At 45.4% G+C, this 21,594-nt stretch overlaps 1 protein-coding gene across 1 annotated transcript in view; it reads left to right on the plus strand.

Moving 5' to 3' along the window:
- Positions 1-163: 163 nt before the first annotated feature.
- The window catches only part of ARHGAP35 (Rho GTPase activating protein 35), a gene marked incomplete at its 3' end in the record, with an annotated part of 27,071 nt that continues 5,640 nt past the window's right edge, over positions 164-21,594 (plus strand). Inside the window, 2 exon segments of the mRNA XM_071732849.1 lie at positions 164-240; positions 9,016-12,912. Coding sequence (XP_071588950.1) covers positions 9,211-12,912 — 3,702 coding nt within the window.

Consider the following 21,594-nt stretch of genomic DNA (forward strand, 5'->3'; position numbering starts at 1 on the left):
GGTGCGCGGGAGGAGGCGGAGGCGGAGGAGGGGGAGGAGGAGGAGGAGGAGGAGGAGGAGGGAGGGAGGGAGGGAGGGGGAGGAAGGCACCGCCGCCATTACAGACCGAGCCCGCCCCGGCGGCCCCGCCGCCCCCCCCGCCCCGCCCGCAGCCTCCGCCGCCGCCGCCGCCCCGTGGGGGGGGGAAAATGGCGCCGCCGCCCTTCGCCGCCCCCGGCCCGGCCCCGCGCCGCCCTCACGGTAAGAACCGGGACCGGGCCCCGCATCCCCCCCCCCTCCCCCGCCCCTCTGCTCCTTCCCACCCCCCCCCCTTTCACTCTCCCCCCCCCCCGGATTGGGAACAATGGGGCCGCCCCACCCCCCCAGGGTTCGGGGCCTCCGGGCCCCCCCCAGCCCGGGGGGGAGGGAGGGGAGAGGAGAGGGGACCCCCCCGGGGGGGGGCTGAGGGGTCGTGGGGGGGGGGTCCCCCGCCACCTCCTTTTTTGGGGAGGGGTCCAAAGAGACGAAACCTCCCCCCCCCCTTCTCCCCACCATTAGGGGGAGGGGAGAGCCCCCACCCCATAAGGGAAGCCCCCCCCCCCTAAAAGAGAGCCCCCCCCCTAAAAGAGAGCCCCCCCCCCCCCTAAAAGAGAGCCCCCCCCCTAAAAGAGAGCCCCCCCTAAAAGGGGGACCCCCCCCCAAAAAGGAGACCCCCCCCCCCCCCCAGAAAGTAAGACGTCTCCCCTCCTTACACCCCCCTTTAGGGGAGGGCTTTGGGGTGACCCCCAGATTATGGGGCCCCCCCCCGGGCTAAGGGGGGTGAGGAAAGGGGGGGGGCACCCCCAAATTATGGGGAGGAGGGGAGACTCCCCAGGGGGGGGGGGAGCTTCTCCCAAGGAGGGGTGAGTTTGGGGGGGGCTCCTGCCTCACTCTGGGGGGTGCAGACACTTTGTCCCCCCTTTTATTTTTTTTTGGGGGGGGGGCCTCAAGCCAGCATCACCCCTAAAATTTTGAGAGGGGGTGGGGGGGCAGAGTGGGGAAGCCCAAATCCCCCTCCCCAAATTAAAAGAGGGGTTGGGGGGTGGGGGTTTTCCAGGGTTCCCCCCCCCCCATAATTTTCCTGTTTCCTCCCCTCCTGTTTTTTTGGTTTTTTTTTTTTTTTTCAGCAGTGCCCCCCCCTCTCCGTTAAAACTTCACTTTTCTAATTATTTGATGTATTAATTACTCAAATAATTTAAGGGGGGGGCTGCTCCTCACCCCACTCCCTGGGGGGATTCCATTCAGGTGGAATTTTTTTTGCCTGGGGGGGGGGGGGATGTGTTTGTTTTCTTTCCATCACTTGGATTTTTTTCTCATTTCCTTTCATTTTTTCATCATTTTTAGTATTATCTTGAATTTTTCACTATTTTCCTCATTTTTTCTTCATTTTATCCCCCCCCCCCTCAAAATCCACGCTGAGTTTGGCCTTGAAATCCCTCCCTGAGCTCATTTTAAACAATTTTTTTCCAAGAAATTCCTTCATTTCTCTTTTTTTTCCCCCCCCTTCACAACCTGGGTTTTTTTTTTACGAAACTGCTTTGTTTTAGACTTAAAAATCCCCCCCCAAAAGCTGCCTCTCACCTCCCCCTCCCTTTAATTAATATCAATTTTAATAATTCTCCTTATTTTTAACATCCCTCCCTCCTTTTGGGGCAGGAATATCACTTTTGGCCTTTTCACCCCCCCCCCCTAAAAAAAAAAAAAAGAAGTTTTGTGTTTCCTGCCAGCTCCAAATTTGGGGCAATTTTCAGCTTTTCCCTCCTTTTTTTTTTTTTAACCTTTTTTGATTTTCCCTCCTCACTTCCCTCTCCCCAGATCCATTTTTAGTGTTGGGGCTTTTATTTTTTTGGGGGACTTTTGGGTTTGGAAATGTTAATTCTGGGCATTTTTCCCCCTTGGGGGGGGGAGGAACCTGCATGAAATTTTTGGCGTTTCCACTGAAATTTTTGGAGTTTCCCTTGAAATTTTTGGCGTTTCCCTTGAAATTTTTGGCATTTCCACTGAAATTTTTGGTGTTTCCCTTGAAATTTTTGGCGTTTCCATTGGAATTTTTAAATTTTTTTAATTAATTTGAATTTTTTCCCCTCACCTGGAGGTATTTGGGAGCAACTCATCCCTCCCCCCCCCCCCCCCCAAGGGAAAAGAATTCCCCAAATCCCCCATTTCCACGTTTTGGGGCAGAACTGGGAAAAATCCAGCGGCGCCGGCACCGATTTGGGGGCGAATGGGTTGGATTTGGGGAACGTCCCTTGGGTTTTTTTCAGTCGGGACTTTGGTTTTTCCAAAGTGGGGGGGAATTGGGTGGAAAAAAGGGATTTTTCCCACTCCGGGGCCGTGGTGGGGGGTGGGGGTTGCTCCAAACCCAATTCCTTATCTCCGGTTCCGGCCGCGCGTCGCCCTTTGCTCTTTGCTCCCCGGAAGCTTCGGCCTCGCCGACTCCCGTGGACGTTGTCCCCGGGGTGTTTGGGGGTTGGAAGTGGCCAAGGGGGGTGAGGAAAATTCCAGGAAATCCTCAGGGTTGTTGGAAGAGGAACCCGTTGGGTGGGATTGAAGGCACCGGAACCGCCACGGGATGGGTTCCGGTTGGGGTTTGGGTCGTTTGGGTTGAACGTTGGGCTGGAGGTGGAGGGAAGCATCAGGGGGGTCAAACTGGGACCAGTTACAGCTCGGAGGAAAGCAACTGGTGGGGTTGGGGTGACACCAAGGGGAGAGGTTGGGGTGACACCAAGGGAAGGGGTTGGGGTGACACCAAGGGAAGGGGTTGGGGTGACACCAAGGGAAGAGGTTGGGGTGACACCAAGGGGAGAGGTTGGGGTGACACCAAGGGAAGGGGTTGGGGTGACACCAAGGGGAGAGGTTGGGGTGACACCAAGGGAAGGGGTTGGGGTGACACCAAGGGAAGGGGTTGGGGGTGACACCAAGGGGAGAGGTTGGGGTGACACCAAGGGAAGGGGTTGGGGTGACACCAAGGGAAGGGGTTGGGGTGACACCAAGGGGAGAGGTTGGGGTGACACCAAGGGAAGAGGTTGGGGTGACACCAAGGGGAGAGGTTGGGTGTGACACCAAGGGAAGGGGTTGGGGTGACACCAAGGGGAGAGGTTGGGGTGACACCAAGAGAAGGGGTTGGGGTGACACCAAGGGGAGAGGTTGGGGTGACACCAAGGGAAGAGGTTGGGGTGACACCAAGGGGAAGAGGTGGGGGTGACACCAAGGGAAGAGGTTGGGGTGACACCAAGGGAAGAGGTTGGGGTGACACCAAGGGAAGGGGTTGGGGTGACACCAAGGGGAGAGGTTGGGGTGACACCAAGGGAAGGGGTTGGGGTGACACCAAGGGGAGAGGTTGGGGTGACACCAAGGGAAGGGGTTGGGGTGACACCAAGGGAAGGGGTTGGGGTGACACCAAGGGGAGAGGTTGGGGTGACACCAAGGGAAGGGATTGGGGTGACACCAAGGGAAGGGGTTGGGGTGACACCAAGGGGAGAGGTTGGGGTGACACCAAGGGAAGGGGTTGGGGTGACACCAAGGGAAGGGGTTGGGGTGACACCAAGGGAAGGGGTTGGGGTGACACCAAGGGAAGGGATTGGGGTGACACCAAGGGAAGGGGTTGGGGTGACACCAAGGGAAGAGGTTGGGGTGACACCAAGGGAAGGGGTTGGGGTGACACCAAGGGGAGAGGTTGGGGTGACACCAAGGGAAGGGGTTGGGGTGACACCAAGGGGAGAGGTTGGGGTGACACCAAGGGGAGAGGTTGGGGTGACACCAAGGGGAGAGGTTGGGGTGACACCAAGGGAAGGGGTTGGGGTGACACCAAGGGAAGAGGTTGGGGTGACACCAAGGGAAGAGGTTGGGGTGACACCAAGGGAAGGGGTTGGGGTGACACCAAGGGAAGAGGTTGGGGTGACACCAAGGGAAGGGGTTGGGGTGACACCAAGGGGAGAGGTTGGGGTGACACCAAGGGGAGAGGTTGGGGTGACACCAAGGGAAGGGCTTGGGTTGGGGTGACACCAAGGGAAGGGGTTGGGGTGACACCAAGGGGAGAGGTTGGGGTGACACCAAGGGAAGGGGTTGGGGTGACACCAAGGGGAGGGGTTGGGGTGACACCAAGGGGAGAGGTTGGGGTGACACCAAGGGAAGGGTTTGGGGTGACACCAAGGGAAGGGGTTGGGGTGACACCAAGGGAAGGGGTTGGGGTGACACCAAGGGGAGAGGTTGGGGTGACACCAAGGGAAGGGGTTGGGGTGACACCAAGGGGAGAGGTTGGGGTGACACCAAGGGGAGAGGTTGGGGTGACACCAAGGGAAGGGGTTGGGGTGACACCAAGGGAAGGGGTTGGGGTGACACCAAGGAGAGAGGTTGGGGTGACACCAAGGGAAGGGGTTGGGGTGACACCAAGGGAAGGGGTTGGGGTGACACCAAGGGAAGGGGTTGGGGTGACACCAAGGTGAGAGGTTGGGGTGACACCAAGGGGAGAGGTTGGGGTGACACCAAGGGGTGAGGTTGGGGTGACACCAAGGGAAGGGGTGGATTCCAGGCTCCTCCCAAAGCCCAAACAGATCCAACTCTACCACCCCAAAAAAAAAAGAAAAAAAAAAACCCCAGAGGTGGAGGTGACCCCACTGCTCCAACGCCTCAGCTTTTGGCTCAAAATGGGGGATTTTGGAGCTTTTTCTGTAGCTTTCACCACTCAGAAACCACCTGGAGGTGCCCGTTTTTCCCCTCTGCTCTCATAAATCCCGGGATATTTCTCCTCAGGACCTCAGGCTGGGCCATGGGATCTCCCCAGGGTTCCTCTTGGCTTTTGCTTTTGAAGTTGGGTTTTTTCCTAAGAAACCCCCAGATTTTGGAGGGGTTCTGAGCCCGGGATGAAGAACCTCAACCCCCTCCCCGTTGGAGAATTTCCCTTCTCCAGCCTTGAGCTGCTTCCAGATCACCCAACCAAGGGGGTGGTGAGGACAGAGCTGCCACTCCTCAACCCCCAAGGAGGATTTCCTCAGATTTTGCCCCAAACCACCACCTCTGCCCCCATTTCATCCCTGGGGTGTCCTGGGCTTGACCCCGAGGTCGTTCCCTCCACCAACCCAAACCTCAACGGTGACAAATTCCAGACCCGCAGGGTTTGGGGTTGGTTTTTTTTTTTTTTTTCCTTTCCAACCCTGGAGCTGAAATTTCTCCTCCTGCAGCAGCCTTCGTGCCCTCACTAAAAAAAAAGGGAAAAATCCTCCTTTCTGCTTAAATGAAGTTTTTGGAAGCTGCTTAATGAAGCATTTAATTAATTCCGGGGCTGGTGTGGTGAGGATTGGCCGGGTGGGACCTCTCGGTGTTGTTGGCCCAGAGGAGTTGGGTAAAAACTTTTTCTTTCTTTCCCATTTTTTCTTTCTTTTTTCTTTTGGGGCGTGGGGTGTTTTCTCATTGGCTGCTGAGGAACCAGGAGTTAAATCCCCTCTTCCCTGAGTTGGTTGGGAATTAACAGAGCATTTCCCTCCCTGCTTCCTGCTCCTCCCACCACGGACTTTGCAGCATGAACTCCTGACCCAGGTTTTAGAACCCAAAACCCAACGGAGTTTGACCCAAATTTGGCCCCAGAGGGACAGAACTTCAGCAGAAACCTCAGAGGGGGTTGGGAGGTTTTTTTTTTGGGGGGCTTTGGTGGCTTTGCCCTGCCCCACCTTGGTCCCTCTGGATGTCCTCCAACCAGAGGAGGATCCTTGGGCCACCACAACGCTCCCAAACCCTTCACCTTTTCTTCATTTGAGGTGAACTTGAATTTTAAAGGTGAGAGAGGGGGAAACTCCTTCAGGAGTTTGGTTTTTTGGTCCTTCTGCTCCTCAAACGACAGAAATAACGCGGCCTCGGAAGAGCTGGGAGCAAACCGAGACCTCAAGTGCCCAAATTCCTGGGTTTTCAACCCAAATCCTTCATTTTTCAGCCCCGAATCCTCATTTTCCCGACCCAAACTCTTTGTATTTTCACCCAAACTCCTTGGTTTTCATCCCTAAATCCTCTTTTTTTTTCCAGTCCAAACTCTTTCATCAGCCCAAAGTCCTTGTTTCCTGATTTTCAGCCCAACCTCCAAGATTCCTGGTTTTTCACCCCCAATTTTCTGGTTTTCAGCCCAACCCCCTCGTTTTTAAGCCTCCTCACCCTTCCATCGTTTTCCCTGGTGGATCTGCTGAGCTTGGTGAACTTGTGGAAGGACCTTCCCAGATCCAAGTCCCATCCATCCCGGGCCAACCTCTTCTGGAGTCATAGAATCCTAGAATCCTAGAATCCTAGAATCCTAGGGGTTGGAAGGGACCTCCAAAGATCATCCAGTCCAACCCCCCCTGCCAGAGCAGGGCCCCCTAGAGAACATCCCCTAGGAACGTGTCCAGGTGGGTTTTGAATGTCTCCAGTGAAGGAGACTCCACAACCCCCCTGGTTCCAGGGCTCTGTCACCCTTACAGTAAAAAAATTTTTTCAGATATTCAACTTGAACCTCCTGTGCTCCAATTTACACCCATTACCCCTTGTCCTATCACTGGGTTGGGGGAAGGGATCCCACAGGTAGGGAGTGTCTGTGGGGCAGGGAGCCGGGCACTGCCCGGGGGGGGAATTTATAAGGCAGAACAGTGAGGGAATCACCTCAGAGCAACCTCGGCTCTGAGCTGCCCCGTGGGTTATCATAGAATCCTAGAATCCTAGAATCCTAGAATCATAGAATCCTAGAATCCTAGAATCATAGAATCCTAGAATCCTAGAATCCTAGAATCCTAGAATCCTAGAATCCTAGGGGTTGGAAGGGACCTCCAAAGATCATCCAGTCCAACCCCCCCTGCCAGAGCAGGGCCACCTAGAGAACATCCCCTAGGAACGTGTCCAGGTGGGTTTTGAATGTCTCCAGTGAAGGAGACTCCACAACCCCCCTGGTTCCAGGGCTCTGTCACCCTTACAGTAAAAAAATTTTTTCTGGTATTCAACTTGAACCTCCTGTGCTCCAATTTACACCCATTACCCCTTGTCCTATCACTGGTCACCACTGAGAAAAGCCTAACTCCATCTCCCTGACACTCACCCCTTACATATTTGAAAACATTGATGAGGTCACCCCTCAGTCTCCTTTTCTCCAAACTAAAGAGACCCAGCTCCCTCAGCCTTTCCTCATAAGGGAGATGTTCCACTCCCTTCATCATCTCAGTAGCTCTGTGCTGGACTCTTTCAAGCACTTCCCTGTCCTTCTTGAACTGAGGGGCCCAGAACTGGACACAATACTCCAGGTGTGGCCTCACCAATGCAGAATAGAGGGGGAGGAGAACCTCTCTTGACCTACTAACCACCCCCTTTCTAATGTACCCCAGGATGCCATTGGCCTTCTTGGCCACCAGGGCACACTGCTGGCTCATGGGATCTTCTTCCTCACAGGATTTCTGCTGGATCCCTTCACCTCCTTTGGGCCTCCATCTCCTTCCTGATTCTTGGGGCCCAGAACTGGACACAGGACTCAAGCTGTGGCCTCCTCAGGGGCAGAATCCCTTCCCTGGGCCTGCTGGCCACACTCTTCCTCATCCAGGATGCCATTGGCCTTCTTGGCCACAAGGGCACATTGCTGGCTCATGGGCATCTTCTTCCTCACAGGAATTCTGCTGGATCCCTTCCCAGCCTCCTTGCTCTTCTCTGGACCTGCTCCAGCACCTCAATCTCCTTCCTGAGCTGAGGGGCCCAGAACTGGACACAGGACTCAAGCTGTGGCCTCCTCAGGGGCAGAATCCCTTCCCTGGGCCTGCTGGCCACACTCTTCCTCATCCAGGATGCCACTGGCCTTCTTGGCCACAAGGGCACATTGCTGGCTCATGGGCATCTTCTTCCTCACAGCATTTCTGCTGGATCCCTTCCCCAGCCCAGTTGCCTCCTTTGGACCTGCTCCAGCACCTCAATCTCCTTCCTGACCTGAGGGGCCCAGAACTGGACACAGGACTCAAGCTGTGGCCTCCCCAGGGCTGAGCACAGGGGCAGAATCCCTTCCCTGGACCTGCTGGCCACGCTGTTCCTGAGCCAGCCCAGGATGCCATTGGCCTTCTTGGCCACCTGGGCACACTGCTGGCTCCTCTTCACTCGTGTTTTGCAGTGGAACCTCTTGTGAAAAGGGAGTGTGCAGGAAGAGGTCCCACACTGCTGTCACCTCCTTGGGCTGATCCTGCCCTTTCAGGGAGTTGTAGAGAGTGATGAGGTCTCCCCTGAGCCTCCTCTTCTCCAGCCTCAACACCCCCAGCTCCCTCAGCCTCTCCTCATAGGATCTGTGCTCCAGTCCCTTCTCCAGCCCAGTTGCCTCCTTTGGACCTGCTCCAGCACCTCAATCTCCTTCCTGAGCTGAGGGGCCCAGAACTGGACACAGGACTCAAGCTGTGGCCTCCCCAGGGGCAGAATCCCTTCCCTGGACCTCCTGGCCACGCTGTTCCTGAGCCAGCCCAGGATGCCCTTGGCCTTCTTGGCCACCTGGGCACATTGCTGGCTCATGGGCATCTTCTTGTCTTCCAGGACCCCCAGGTCTCTTTCACCTCCACTGCTCTCCAGCAGCTCAGCCCCCAACCTATACTGGGACCTCGTGTTGTTCTTCCCCAAATGCAAAACTCTACACTTCCCCTTGTTGAATTTCATCATGTTTCTCCCTGCCCAACTCTCCAGCCTCTCTAAGTCTCTCTGGATGGCAGCACAGCCTTCTGGGGTGTCAGCCACTCCTCCCAGCTTCGTGTCATCAGCAAACTTGCTGAGGGGACATTCTATACCCATTTGTCTCCCCACCCTCCAAATTTCAAGAACATTTAATCTGGGCTCATCCCTCAAACTTTGGTCCCACCAGGAGAACTTCCTCGTGGTGGCTTGGGTGGTTTTGTGGATCTCGGCTCCTTTTTTTTGTTTTGGTGGTGATTTTTATGATTTCAGCATTTCCCAGAGTTGAGATTTGGGCCAAATTTGTCTCCGTTTGGATTTAATTTCCATTTTTTTTTTTTTTTTGTCTCCCAGGGGGAAACGTCGACCGCCCGACGCCGGGGCCCGGCCAGAACTGAGGCTCTGCTGGTACCTCCAGGATGGGAACGTTCAGCTTCATCTCCCCCTTGCCTTGAGGACCTTCCCCCATCACCCCACCTCCCGCCGGCGCTCCGGGCAACTTTGGGAATCCTCTCGGAAGCGGTTGAGCGGGCTCAGGATGTGGGGACGATGATGATGGCAAGAAAGCAAGATGTCCGCATCCCCACCTACAACGTGAGCGTGGTGGGGTTATCCGGGACAGAGAAGGAAAAGGGACAGTGTGGGATTGGGAAGTCCTGCCTCTGCAACCGCTTCGTCCGGCCCAGCGCCGACCACTTCCATTTGGACCACACCTCGGTCCTCAGCACCAGTGACTTTGGGGGGAGGGTGGTCAACAATGACCATTTCCTCTACTGGGGGGAGGTCACGCGCTCCCTGGAGGACTGCGTGGAGTGCAGGACCCACGTGGTGGAGCAGACGGAGTTCATCGACGACCAAACCTTCCAACCCCACCGCAGCACGGCCCTCCAGCCCTACATCAAGAGGGCGGCGGCCACCAAGTTGGCGTCGGCCGAGAAGTTGATGTATTTCTGCACCGACCAGTTGGGCTTGGAGCAGGACTTTGAGCAGAAGCAGATGCCCGAGGGGAAGCTGCTGGTGGACGGGTTCCTCCTCTGCATCGACGTCTCCCGGGGGATGAACAGGAACTTCGACGAGCAACTGAAATTCGTCTCCAACCTCTACAACCAAGTGGCCAAAACCAAGAAGCCCGTGGTGGTCGTCTTGACCAAGTGCGACGAGGGGGTGGAGCGCTACATCCGCGACGCCCACGCTTTCGCCTTGAGCAAGAAGAACCTCCAGGTGGTGGAGACCTCGGCCAGGTCCAACGTCAACATCGACTTGGCCTTCAGCACCTTGGTCCAACTGATCGACAAGAGCCGGGGGAAGACCAAGATCATCCCCTACTTCGAGGCTCTGAAGCAGCAGAGCCAGCAGATCGCCGCCGCCAAGGACAAGTACGAGTGGCTGGTGGGACGCATCGTCAAGAACCACAACGAGACCTGGGCCAACGTCAGCAGGAAGATGCAGACGTCCCCGGAGTACCAGGACTACGTCTACTTGGAAGGGACCCAGAAAGCCAAGAAGCTTTTTCTCCAACACGTCCACCGCCTCAAGCAGGAGCACATCGACCGGCGCCGCAAGATGTACCTGGCCACCCTTCCTCAGGCCTTCGAAGCCCTCATCCCAGACCTGGATGAGATCGATCACCTCAGCTGCGTCAAGGTGGAGAAGCTCTTGGAGACCAAGCCCGACTTCGAGAAGTGGTTTGTTGTCCTGGAGGAGACGCCCTGGGACGCCACCGGCCACATCGACGACCTGGAGAACGAGCGGATCCCCTTCGACCTGATGGAGACCCAGCCCGCCAAGCAGCTCTACGAAGCCCACCTGGAGAAACTGAGGAACGAGAGGAAAAGGGCGGAGATGAGGAGAGCGTTCAAGGAAAACCTGGAGACCTCTCCCTTCATCACCCCCGGGAAGCCCTGGGAGGAGGCGCGGAGTTTCATCATGAACGAGGACTTCTACATGTGGCTGGAGGAGTCCATCTACATGGACATCTACAGCAAGCATCAAAAGCAGATCATCGAGAAGGCCAAGGAGGAGTTCCAGGAGCTCCTCCTGGAGTACTCAGAGCTCTTCTACGAACTGGAGCTGGATGCTAAACCCAGCAAGGAGAAAATGGGCGTCATCCAGGAGGTCCTGGGAGAGGAGCAGAGGTTCAAAGCTCTCCAGAAGCTCCAGGCCGAGCGGGACGCCCTGATTTTGAAGCACATCCACTTTGTCTACCACCCCACCAAGGAGACGTGTCCCAGCTGCCCCCTTTGCATCGACTCCAAGATCGAGCACCTCCTCGCCTCCCGCTTCACCCCCCGCCCCGCCGAGCGCAACCAGAAGAACCTCCTGCCCGACCCCAACGTCGACCGCCTCAACTTGGTCATCCTGGGCAAGGACGGCTTGGCCCGGGAGTTGGCCAACGAGATCCGGGCCCTCTGCACCAACGACGACAAATACGTCATCGAGGGGAAGATGTACGAGCTGTCCCTGCGACCCATCGAGGGCAACGTCCGCCTCCCCGTCAACTCCTTCCAGACCCCCACCTTCCAGCCCCACGGCTGCCTCTGCCTCTACAACTCCAAGGAGTCTTTGTCCTACGTGGTGGAGAGCATCGAGAAGAGCCGGGAGTCCACGCTGGGCCGGAGGGACAACCACTTGGTCCACCTGCCCCTCACCCTCATCCTGGTCAACAAACGGGGGGACCCCAGCGGGGAGACCCTCCAGAGCCTGATCCAGCAGGGCCAGCAGATCGCCAGCAAGCTCCAGTGCGTCTTCCTCGACCCCGCCGCCGCCGGCATCGCCTACGGCCGCAACATCAACGAGAAGCAGATCGGCCAAGTCCTCAAGGGGCTGCTGGACTCCAAACGCAACCTCAACCTCCTCGGCTCCGGCCTCAAGGACCCGGCCGAGGCCGAGCTGCGCGTCGTCATGTGCCTGATGTGCGGGGACCCCTTCGACCCCGACGAGCTCCTCCTGCCCATCCTCCAGTCCCAGACCTCCCGCCCTTCCCCCTGCGGCGCCGGCGGTTCCGTCCTCCTGGAATTGTCCCTCGGGTCGCACAAGAGGCGGGTGGAGCTCTCCCTCCTCTCCTACCATTCCTCCTTCGGCGTCCGGAAGAGCCGCCTGGTCCACGGCTACATCGTTTTCTACTCGGCCAAGCGCAGAGCCTCCCTGGCCATGCTCCGGGCCTTCCTCTGTGAGGTGCAGGACATCATCCCCATCCAACTGGTGGCCCTCACCGAGGCCTCCGCCGACATCCTGGACAACGACCTCAGCCGGGAGCAGTTGACCGAGGGTGAGGAGATCGCCCAGGAGATCGAGGGCAAGTTCACCACCATCCCCTGCAGCCAAGCCCAGCACAAGCTGGAGACCTTCCACTCCTTCTTTAAAGAGGTGGTGGAGAAGAAAACCATCATCGAGGCCACCCACATGTACGACAACGCGGCCGAGGCCTGCAGCACCACCGAGGAGGTCTTCAACTCCCCCCGGGCCGGCTCCCCCCTCTGCAACTCCAACCTGCAGGACTCGGAGGAGGACGTGGAGCCCCCCAGCTACAGCCCCTTCCGAGAGGACGGCTCCGTGCCCGCCCTGCCCAAAGACCACTCCAAGCTCTCCATGGAGCTGGAGGGGAACGACGGGTTGTCCTTCATCTCCGTCATGAGCACTTTCGAGAGCAAGTTGAACAACAAGGTCCCCCCGCCGGTGAAACCCAAGCCCCCCGTCGTCCATTTTGACATCACCAAGGGGGACTTGGCCTACCTGGAGCAGGGCCACCGGGAGGGGCAGAGGAAATCCGTGTCCTCTTCCTCCTGGTTGCCCGCCGACTGCTTCGACCCTTCCGACTACGCCGAGCCGATGGACGCCGTGGTGAAACCCAGGAACGAGGAGGAGAACATCTACTCCGTGCCTCACGACAGCACCCAAGGGAAGATCATCACCATCCGCAACATCAACAAGACCCAACCCAACGGGGGGGGAGGGGGCAACGGTTCCGACAGCGAGATGGACACCAGCTCCTTGGAACGGGGCCGCAAGGTCTCCGCCCTCGCCAAGCCCGCGCTCTACCGCGCCCGCTGCTCCCGCCTCGGCCGCTTCTCCGGCTACCGCTCCAGCTTCAGCGTCGGCAGCGACGACGAGTTGGGGCCCATCAGGAAGAAGGAAGAGGATCCCAGTTCCCAGGGGTACAAAGGGGACAACGCCGTCATCCCCTACGAGGCGGGCGACGGGGAGGACCCCAGGAGGAGGAACATCTTGAGGAGCTTGAGGAGAACCACCAAGGTAGAGCGGGGCGGTGGCGGCCGAGAGGATGGGGAAGGGTTGAGGGGGGATTGGGTTGGAGGAAGAGTTTTCTCCAAGGAAAAGTTGGGTTTGTGCTTTGGGGGGGTTTTAATTGGGAGTTCAGTGGTTAAAATGGGTTGGAATGTGGGAATTTTGGAAAATTGGAAATTTTTGATGAAATTGACGAAGAGGCGGCGGCGGCGGCGAGGAGGAGGGGTGGAATTTTGATTTCTGTGGATTGATTCGTTATGATAAGTGAAATTGATCAAAATCAGGGGTTTATGGTGGGTTTTGATTACAAATTAAGGAATAAATTAATCGTAAATTAATAAATTTATAAATAAATTTATAAATAAATAAATCGTAAATTAATCGTAAATTAATAAGTTTATAAATAAATTTATAAATAAATAAATCGTAAACTAATCGTAAATTAATAAATTTATAAATAAATTTATAAATAAATAAATCGTAAATTAATCGTAAATTAATAAGTTTATAAATAAATTTGTAAATAAATAAATCGTAAATTAATCGTAAATTAATACGTTTATAAATAAATTTATAAATAAATCGTAAATTAATCGTAAATTAATACATTTATAAATAAATTTATAAATAAATAAATCGTAAATTAGTCGTAAATTAATAAATTTATAAATAAATTTATAAATAAATAAATCGTAAATTAATCGTAAATTAATAAGTTTATAAATAAATTTATAAATAAATAAATCGTAAATTAATCGTAAATTAATAAATTTATAAATAAATTTATAAATAAATAAATCGTAAATTAATCGTAAATTAATAAATTTATAAATAAATTTATAAATAAATAAATCGTAAATTAATCGTAAATTAATAAATTTATAAATAAATTTATAAATAAATAAATCGTAAATTAATCGTAAATTAATAAATTTATAAATAAATTTATAAATAAATAAATCGTAAATTAATAAGTTTATAAATAAATTTATAAATAAATAAATCGTAAATTAGTCGTAAATTAATAAGTTTATAAATAAATTTATAAATAAATAAATCGTAAATTAATCGTAAATTAATAAGTTTATAAATAAATTTATAAATAAATAAATCGTAAATTAATCGTAAATTAATAAATTTATAAATAAATTTATAAATAAATAAATCGTAAATTAATCGTAAATTAATAAATTTATAAGTAAATTTATAAATAAATAAATCGTAAATTAATCGTAAATTAATAAATTTATAAATAAATTTATAAATAAATAAATCGTAAATTAATCGTAAATTAATAAATTTATAAATAAATTTATAAATAAATAAATCGTAAATTAATCGTAAATTAATAAATTTATAAGTAAATTTATAAATAAATAAATCGTAAATTAATCGTAAATTAATAAGTTTATAAATAAATTTATAAATAAATAAATCGTAAATTAATCGTAAATTAATACATTTATAAATAAATTTATAAATAAATAAATCGTAAATTAATCGTAAATTAATAAGTTTATAAATAAATTTATAAATAAATAAATCGTAAATTAATCGTAAATTAATAAGTTTATAAATAAATTTATAAATAAATAAATCGTAAATTAATCGTAAATTAATAAATTTATAAATAAATTTATAAATAAATAAATCGTAAATTAGTCGTAAATTAATAAATTTATAAATAAATTTATAAATAAATAAATCGTAAATTAATCGTAAATTAATAAGTTTATAAATAAATTTATAAATAAATAAATCGTAAATTAATCATAAATTTTTAATCCAGACTTAAGGAAGGGCTTAAGGAAGGGCTGAAGGTCACTTAAAAAACAAAGATAATCTGGGAAATTCGGATTTAAATGAGATTTATTAATGAAATTAATTCTAATAATAACAATGGAGGGGGTTATTGGGGGTTTTAATTATAAATTTAACAATAAATTCAAACTGGAGATTTCAGCCTGGACTTAAGGAGGGAAAAAAAAGTCATCGACCAAGATAATGGGAGAAATTTTAATTTAGATTATGTTTTAATTAATTAATTAAATTCATTTGAATTAATAAAAATAAAAGAGGTTCATTTGATTTAATAAATTATAAATTAGCTGCAAATTTTTATCTAGGCTGGGGTGAATAATGATGAATTTGGGGTGAATAATGATGAATTTGGGGTGAATAATGATAAATTTGGGGTGAATAATGATAAATTTGGGGTGAATAATGATAAATTTGGGGTGAATAATGATAAATTTGGGGTGAATAATGCTGAAATTGGGGTGAATAATGATAAATTTGGGGTGAATAATGATAAATTTGGGGTGAATAATGATGAAATTGGGTGAATAATGATAAATTTGGGGTGAATAATGCTGAATTTGGGGTGAATAATGATAAATTTGGGGTGAATAATGATAAATTTGGGGTGAATAATGCTGAATTTGGGGTGAATAATGATAAATTTGGGGTGAATAATGCTGAATTTGGGTGAATAATGCTGAATTTGGGGTGAATAATGATAAATTTGGGGTGAATAATGATAAATTTGGGGTGAATAATGCTGAATTTGGGGTGAATAATGATAAATTTGGGGTGAATAATGATAAATTTGGGGTGAATAAGGATAAATTTGGGGTGAATAATGCTGAATTTGGGGTGAATAATGATAAATTTGGGGTGAATAATGCTGAATTTGGGGTGAATAATGATAAATTTGGGGTGAATAATGATAAATTTGGGGTGAATAATGCTGAATTTGGGGTGAATAATGATGAAATTGGGTGAATAATGATAAATTTGGGGTGAATAATGATAAATTTGGGGTGAATAATGATAAATTTGGGGTGAATAATGCTGAATTTGGGGTGAATAATGATAAATTTGGGGTGAATAATGATAAATTTGGGGTGAATAATGCTGAATTTGGGGTGAATAATGATAAATTTGGGGTGAATAATGATAAATTTGGGGTGAATAATGATAAATTTGGGGTGAATAATGATGAAATTGGGTGAATAATGATAAATTTGGGGTGAATAATGATAAATTTGGGGTGAATAATGCTGAATTTGGGGTGAATAATGATAAATTTGGGGTGAATAATGCTGAATTTGGGGTGAAAAATGCTGAATTTGGGGTGAATAATGATAAATTTAGGGTGAATAATGATAAATTTGGGTGAATAATGATGAAATTGGGTGAATAATGATAAATTTGGGTGAATAATGCTGAATTTGGGGTGAATAATGATAAATTTGGGGTGAATAATGATGAATTTGGGGTGAATAATGCTGAATTTGGGGTGAATAATAAATTTGGGGTGAATAATGATAAATTTGGGTGAATAATGATGAAATTGGGTGAATAATGCTGAATTTGGGGTGAATAATGATGAAATTGGGTGAATAATGATAAATTTGGGGTGAATAATGCTAAATTTGGGGTGAATAATGATAAATTTGGGGTGAATAATGATAAATTTGGGGTGAATAATGATGAAATTGGGGTGAATAATGATAAATTTGGGGTGAATAATGATAAATTTGGGGTGAATAATGCTGAATTTGGGGTGAATAATGATAAATTTGGGGTGAATAATGATAAATTTGGGTGAATAATGATAAATTTGGGGTGAATAATGATGAATTTGGGGTGAATAATGATAAATTTGGGGTGAATAATGCTGAATTTGGGGTGAATAATGCTGAATTTGGGTGAATAATGATAAATTTGGGGTGAATAATGATGAAATTGGGGTGAATAATGATAAATTTGGGGTGAATAATGCTGAATTTGGGGTGAATAATGATAAATTTGGGGTGAATAATGATGAAATTGGGTGAATAATGATAAATTTGGGGTGAATAATGCTGAATTTGGGGTGAATAATGATAAATTTGGGTGAATAATGATAAATTTGGGGTGAATAATGCTGAATTTGGGGTGAATAATGATAAATTTGGGGTGAATAATGATAAATTTGGGGTGAATAATGATAAATTTGGGTGAATAATGATAAATTTGGGGTGAATAATGATAAATTTGGGGTGAATAATGATGAAATTGGGTGAATAATGATAAATTTGGGGTGAATAATGCTGAATTTGGGGTGAATAATGCTGAATTTGGGTGAATAATGATAAATTTGGGGTGAATAATGATAAATTTGGGTGAATAATGATAAATTTGGGGTGAATAATGATGAAATTGGGTGAATAATGATAAATTTGGGGTGAATAATGCTGAATTTGGGGTGAATAATGATAAATTTGGGGTGAATAATGATAAATTTGGGGTGAATAATGATGAAATTGGGGTGAATAATGATAAATTTGGGGTGAATAATGATAAATTTTGGGTGAATAATGATAAATTTGGGGTGAATAATGAAAAATTTGGGGTGAATAATGATAAATTTGGGGTGAATAATGATAAATTTGGGTGAATAATGATGAATTTGGGTGAATAATGATAAATTTGGGTGAATAATGATAAATTTGGGGTGAATAATGATAAATTTGGGGTGAATAATGATAAATTTGGGTGAATAATGATAAATTTGGGGTGAATAATGCTGAATTTGGGGTGAATAATGATAAATTTGGGGTGAATAATGATAAATTTGGGGTGAATAATGCTGAATTTGGGGTGAATAATGCTAAATTTGGGGTGAATAATGCTGAATTTGGGGTGAATAATGATAAATTTGGGGTGAATAATGCTGAATTTGGGGTGAATAATGATGAAATTGGGTGAATAATGATAAATTTGGGGTGAATAATGATGAAATTGGGGTGAATAATGATGAAATGGGGTGAATAATGATGAATTTGGGGTGAATAATGATGAAATTGGGGTGAATAATGATAAATTTGGGGTGAATAATGATAAATTTGGGGTGAATAATGCTGAATTTGGGGTGAATAATGATAAATTTGGGTGAATAATGATAAATTTGGGGTGAATAATGCTGAATTTGGGGTGAATAATGATGAAATTGGGTGAATAATGATAAATTTGGGGTGAATAATGATAAATTTGGGTGAATAATGATAAATTTGGGGTGAATAATGATAAATTTGGGGTGAATAATGATAAATTTGGGGTGAATAATGATAAATTTGGGGTGAATAATGATGAAATTGGGTGAATAATGATAAATTTGGGGTGAATAATGATAAATTTGGGGTGAATAATGCTGAATTTGGGGTGAATAATGATAAATTTGGGTTGAATAATGATAAATTTGGGTGAATAATGCTGAATTTGGGGTGAATAATGATAAATTTGGGTGAATAATGCTGAATTTGGGGTGAATAATGATAAATTTGGGTGAATAATGCTGAATTTGGGGTGAATAATGCTGAATTTGGGGTGAATAATGATGAATTTGGGGTGAATAATGATGAAATTGGGTGAATAATGATAAATTTGGGGTGAATAATGATAAATTTGGGTGAATAATGATAAATTTGGGGTGAATAATGATGAAATTGGGTGAATAATGATAAATTTGGGGTGAATAATGATAAATTTGGGGTGAATAATGATGAAATTGGGTGAATAATGATAAATTTGGGGTGAATAATGCTGAATTTGGGGTGAATAATGATAAATTTGGGGTGAATAATGCTGAATTTGGGGTGAATAATGATAAATTTGGGGTGAATAATGCTGAATTTGGGGTGAATAATGATGAAATTGGGTGAATAATGATAAACTTGGGGTGAATAATGATAAATTTGGGGTGAATAATGATGAAATTGGGTGAATAATGATAAATTTGGGGTGAATAATGCTGAATTTGGGGTGAATAATGATAAATTTGGGTGAATAATGATAAATTTGGGGTGAATAATGATAAATTTGGGGTGAATAATGATAAATTTGGGGTGAATAATGATAAATTTGGGGTGAATAATGCTGAATTTGGGGTGAATAATGCTGAATTTGGGGTGAATAATGATAAATTTGGGGTGAATAATGCTGAATTTGGGGTGAATAATGATAAATTTGGGGTGAATAATGATAAATTTGGGGTGAATAATGATAAATTTGGGGTGAATAATGATGAAATTGGGTGAATAATGATAAATTTGGGGTGAATAATGATAAATTTGGGGTGAATAATGCTGAATTTGGGGTGAATAATGATAAATTTGGGGTGAATAATGCTGAATTTGGGGTGAAAAATGCTGAATTTGGGGTGAATAATGATAAATTTAGGGTGAATAATGATAAATTTGGGTGAATAATGATGAAATTGGGTGAATAATGATAAATTTGGGGTGAATAATGCTGAATTTGGGGTGAATAATGATAAATTTGGGGTGAATAATGATGAATTTGGGGTGAATAATGCTGAATTTGGGGTGAATAATAAATTTGGGGTGAATAATGATAAATTTGGGTGAATAATGATGAAATTGGGTGAATAATGCTGAATTTGGGGTGAATAATGATGAAATTGGGTGAATAATGATAAATTTGGGGTGAATAATGCTAAATTTGGGGTGAATAATGATAAATTTGGGGTGAATAATGATAAATTTGGGGTGAATAATGATAAATTTGGGTGAATAATGCTGAATTTGGGGTGAATAATGATAAATTTGGGGTGAATAATGATAAATTTGGGTGAATAATGATAAATTTGGGGTGAATAATGATGAATTTGGGGTGAATAATGATAAATTTGGGGTGAATAATGATAAATTTGGGTGAATAATGATAAATTTGGGGTGAATAATGATGAATTTGGGGTGAATAATGATAAATTTGGGGTGAATAATGCTGAATTTGGGGTGAATAATGCTGAATTTGGGTGAATAATGATAAATTTGGGGTGAATAATGATGAAATTGGGGTGAATAATGATAAATTTGGGGTGAATAATGCTGAATTTGGGGTGAATAATGATAAATTTGGGGTGAATAATGATGAAATTGGGTGAATAATGATAAATTTGGGGTGAATAATGCTGAATTTGGGGTGAATAATGATAAATTTGGGTGAATAATGATAAATTTGGGGTGAATAATGCTGAATTTGGGGTGAATAATGATAAATTTGGGGTGAATAATGATAAATTTGGGGTGAATAATGATAAATTTGGGTGAATAATGATAAATTTGGGGTGAATAATGATAAATTTGGGGTGAATAATGATGAAATTGGGTGAATAATGATAAATTTGGGGTGAATAATGCTGAATTTGGGGTGAATAATGCTGAATTTGGGTGAATAATGATAAATTTGGGGTGAATAATGATAAATTTGGGTGAATAATGATAAATTTGGGGTGAATAATGATGAAATTGGGTGAATAATGATAAATTTGGGGTGAATAATGCTGAATTTGGGGTGAATAATGATAAATTTGGGGTGAATAATGATAAATTTGGGGTGAATAATGATGAAATTGGGGTGAATAATGATAAATTTGGGGTGAATAATGATAAATTTTGGGTGAATAATGATAAATTTGGGGTGAATAATGAAAAATTTGGGGTGAATAATGATAAATTTGGGGTGAATAATGATAAATTTGGGTGAATAATGATGAATTTGGGTGAATAATGATAAATTTGGGTGAATAATGATAAATTTGGGGTGAATAATGATAAATTTGGGGTGAATAATGATAAATTTGGGGTGAATAATGATAAATTTGGGTGAATAATGATAAATTTGGGGTGAATAATGCTGAATTTGGGGTGAATAATGATAAATTTGGGGTGAATAATGATAAATTTGGGGTGAATAATGCTGAATTTGGGGTGAATAATGCTAAATTTGGGGTGAATAATGCTGAATTTGGGGTGAATAATGATAAATTTGGGGTGAATAATGCTGAATTTGGGGTGAATAATGATAAATTTGGGGTGAATAATGCTGAATTTGGGGTGAATAATGATGAAATTGGGTGAATAATGATAAATTTGGGGTGAATAATGATAAATTTGGGGTGAATAATGATGAAATTGGGTGAATAATGATAAATTTGGGGTGAATAATGATGAAATTGGGGTGAATAATGATGAAATGGGGTGAATAATGATGAATTTGGGGTGAATAATGATGAAATTGGGGTGAATAATGATAAATTTGGGGTGAATAATGATAAATTTGGGGTGAATAATGCTGAATTTGGGGTGAATAATGATAAATTTGGGTGAATAATGATAAATTTGGGGTGAATAATGCTGAATTTGGGGTGAATAATGATGAAATTGGGTGAATAATGATAAATTTGGGGTGAATAATGATAAATTTGGGTGAATAATGATAAATTTGGGGTGAATAATGATAAATTTGGGGTGAATAATGATAAATTTGGGGTGAATAATGATAAATTTGGGGTGAATAATGATGAAATTGGGTGAATAATGATAAATTTGGGGTGAATAATGATAAATTTGGGGTGAATAATGCTGAATTTGGGGTGAATAATGATAAATTTGGGTTGAATAATGATAAATTTGGGTGAATAATGCTGAATTTGGGGTGAATAATGATAAATTTGGGTGAATAATGCTGAATTTGGGGTGAATAATGATAAATTTGGGTGAATAATGCTGAATTTGGGGTGAATAATGCTGAATTTGGGGTGAATAATGCTGATTTTGGGGTGAATAATGATGAATTTGGGGTGAATAATGATGAAATTGGGTGAATAATGATAAATTTGGG

The sequence above is a fragment of the Heliangelus exortis genome, unplaced genomic scaffold (genome assembly GCF_036169615.1).
Source record: "Heliangelus exortis unplaced genomic scaffold, bHelExo1.hap1 Scaffold_97, whole genome shotgun sequence".
Taxonomy (NCBI): Eukaryota; Metazoa; Chordata; class Aves; order Apodiformes; family Trochilidae; genus Heliangelus; species Heliangelus exortis.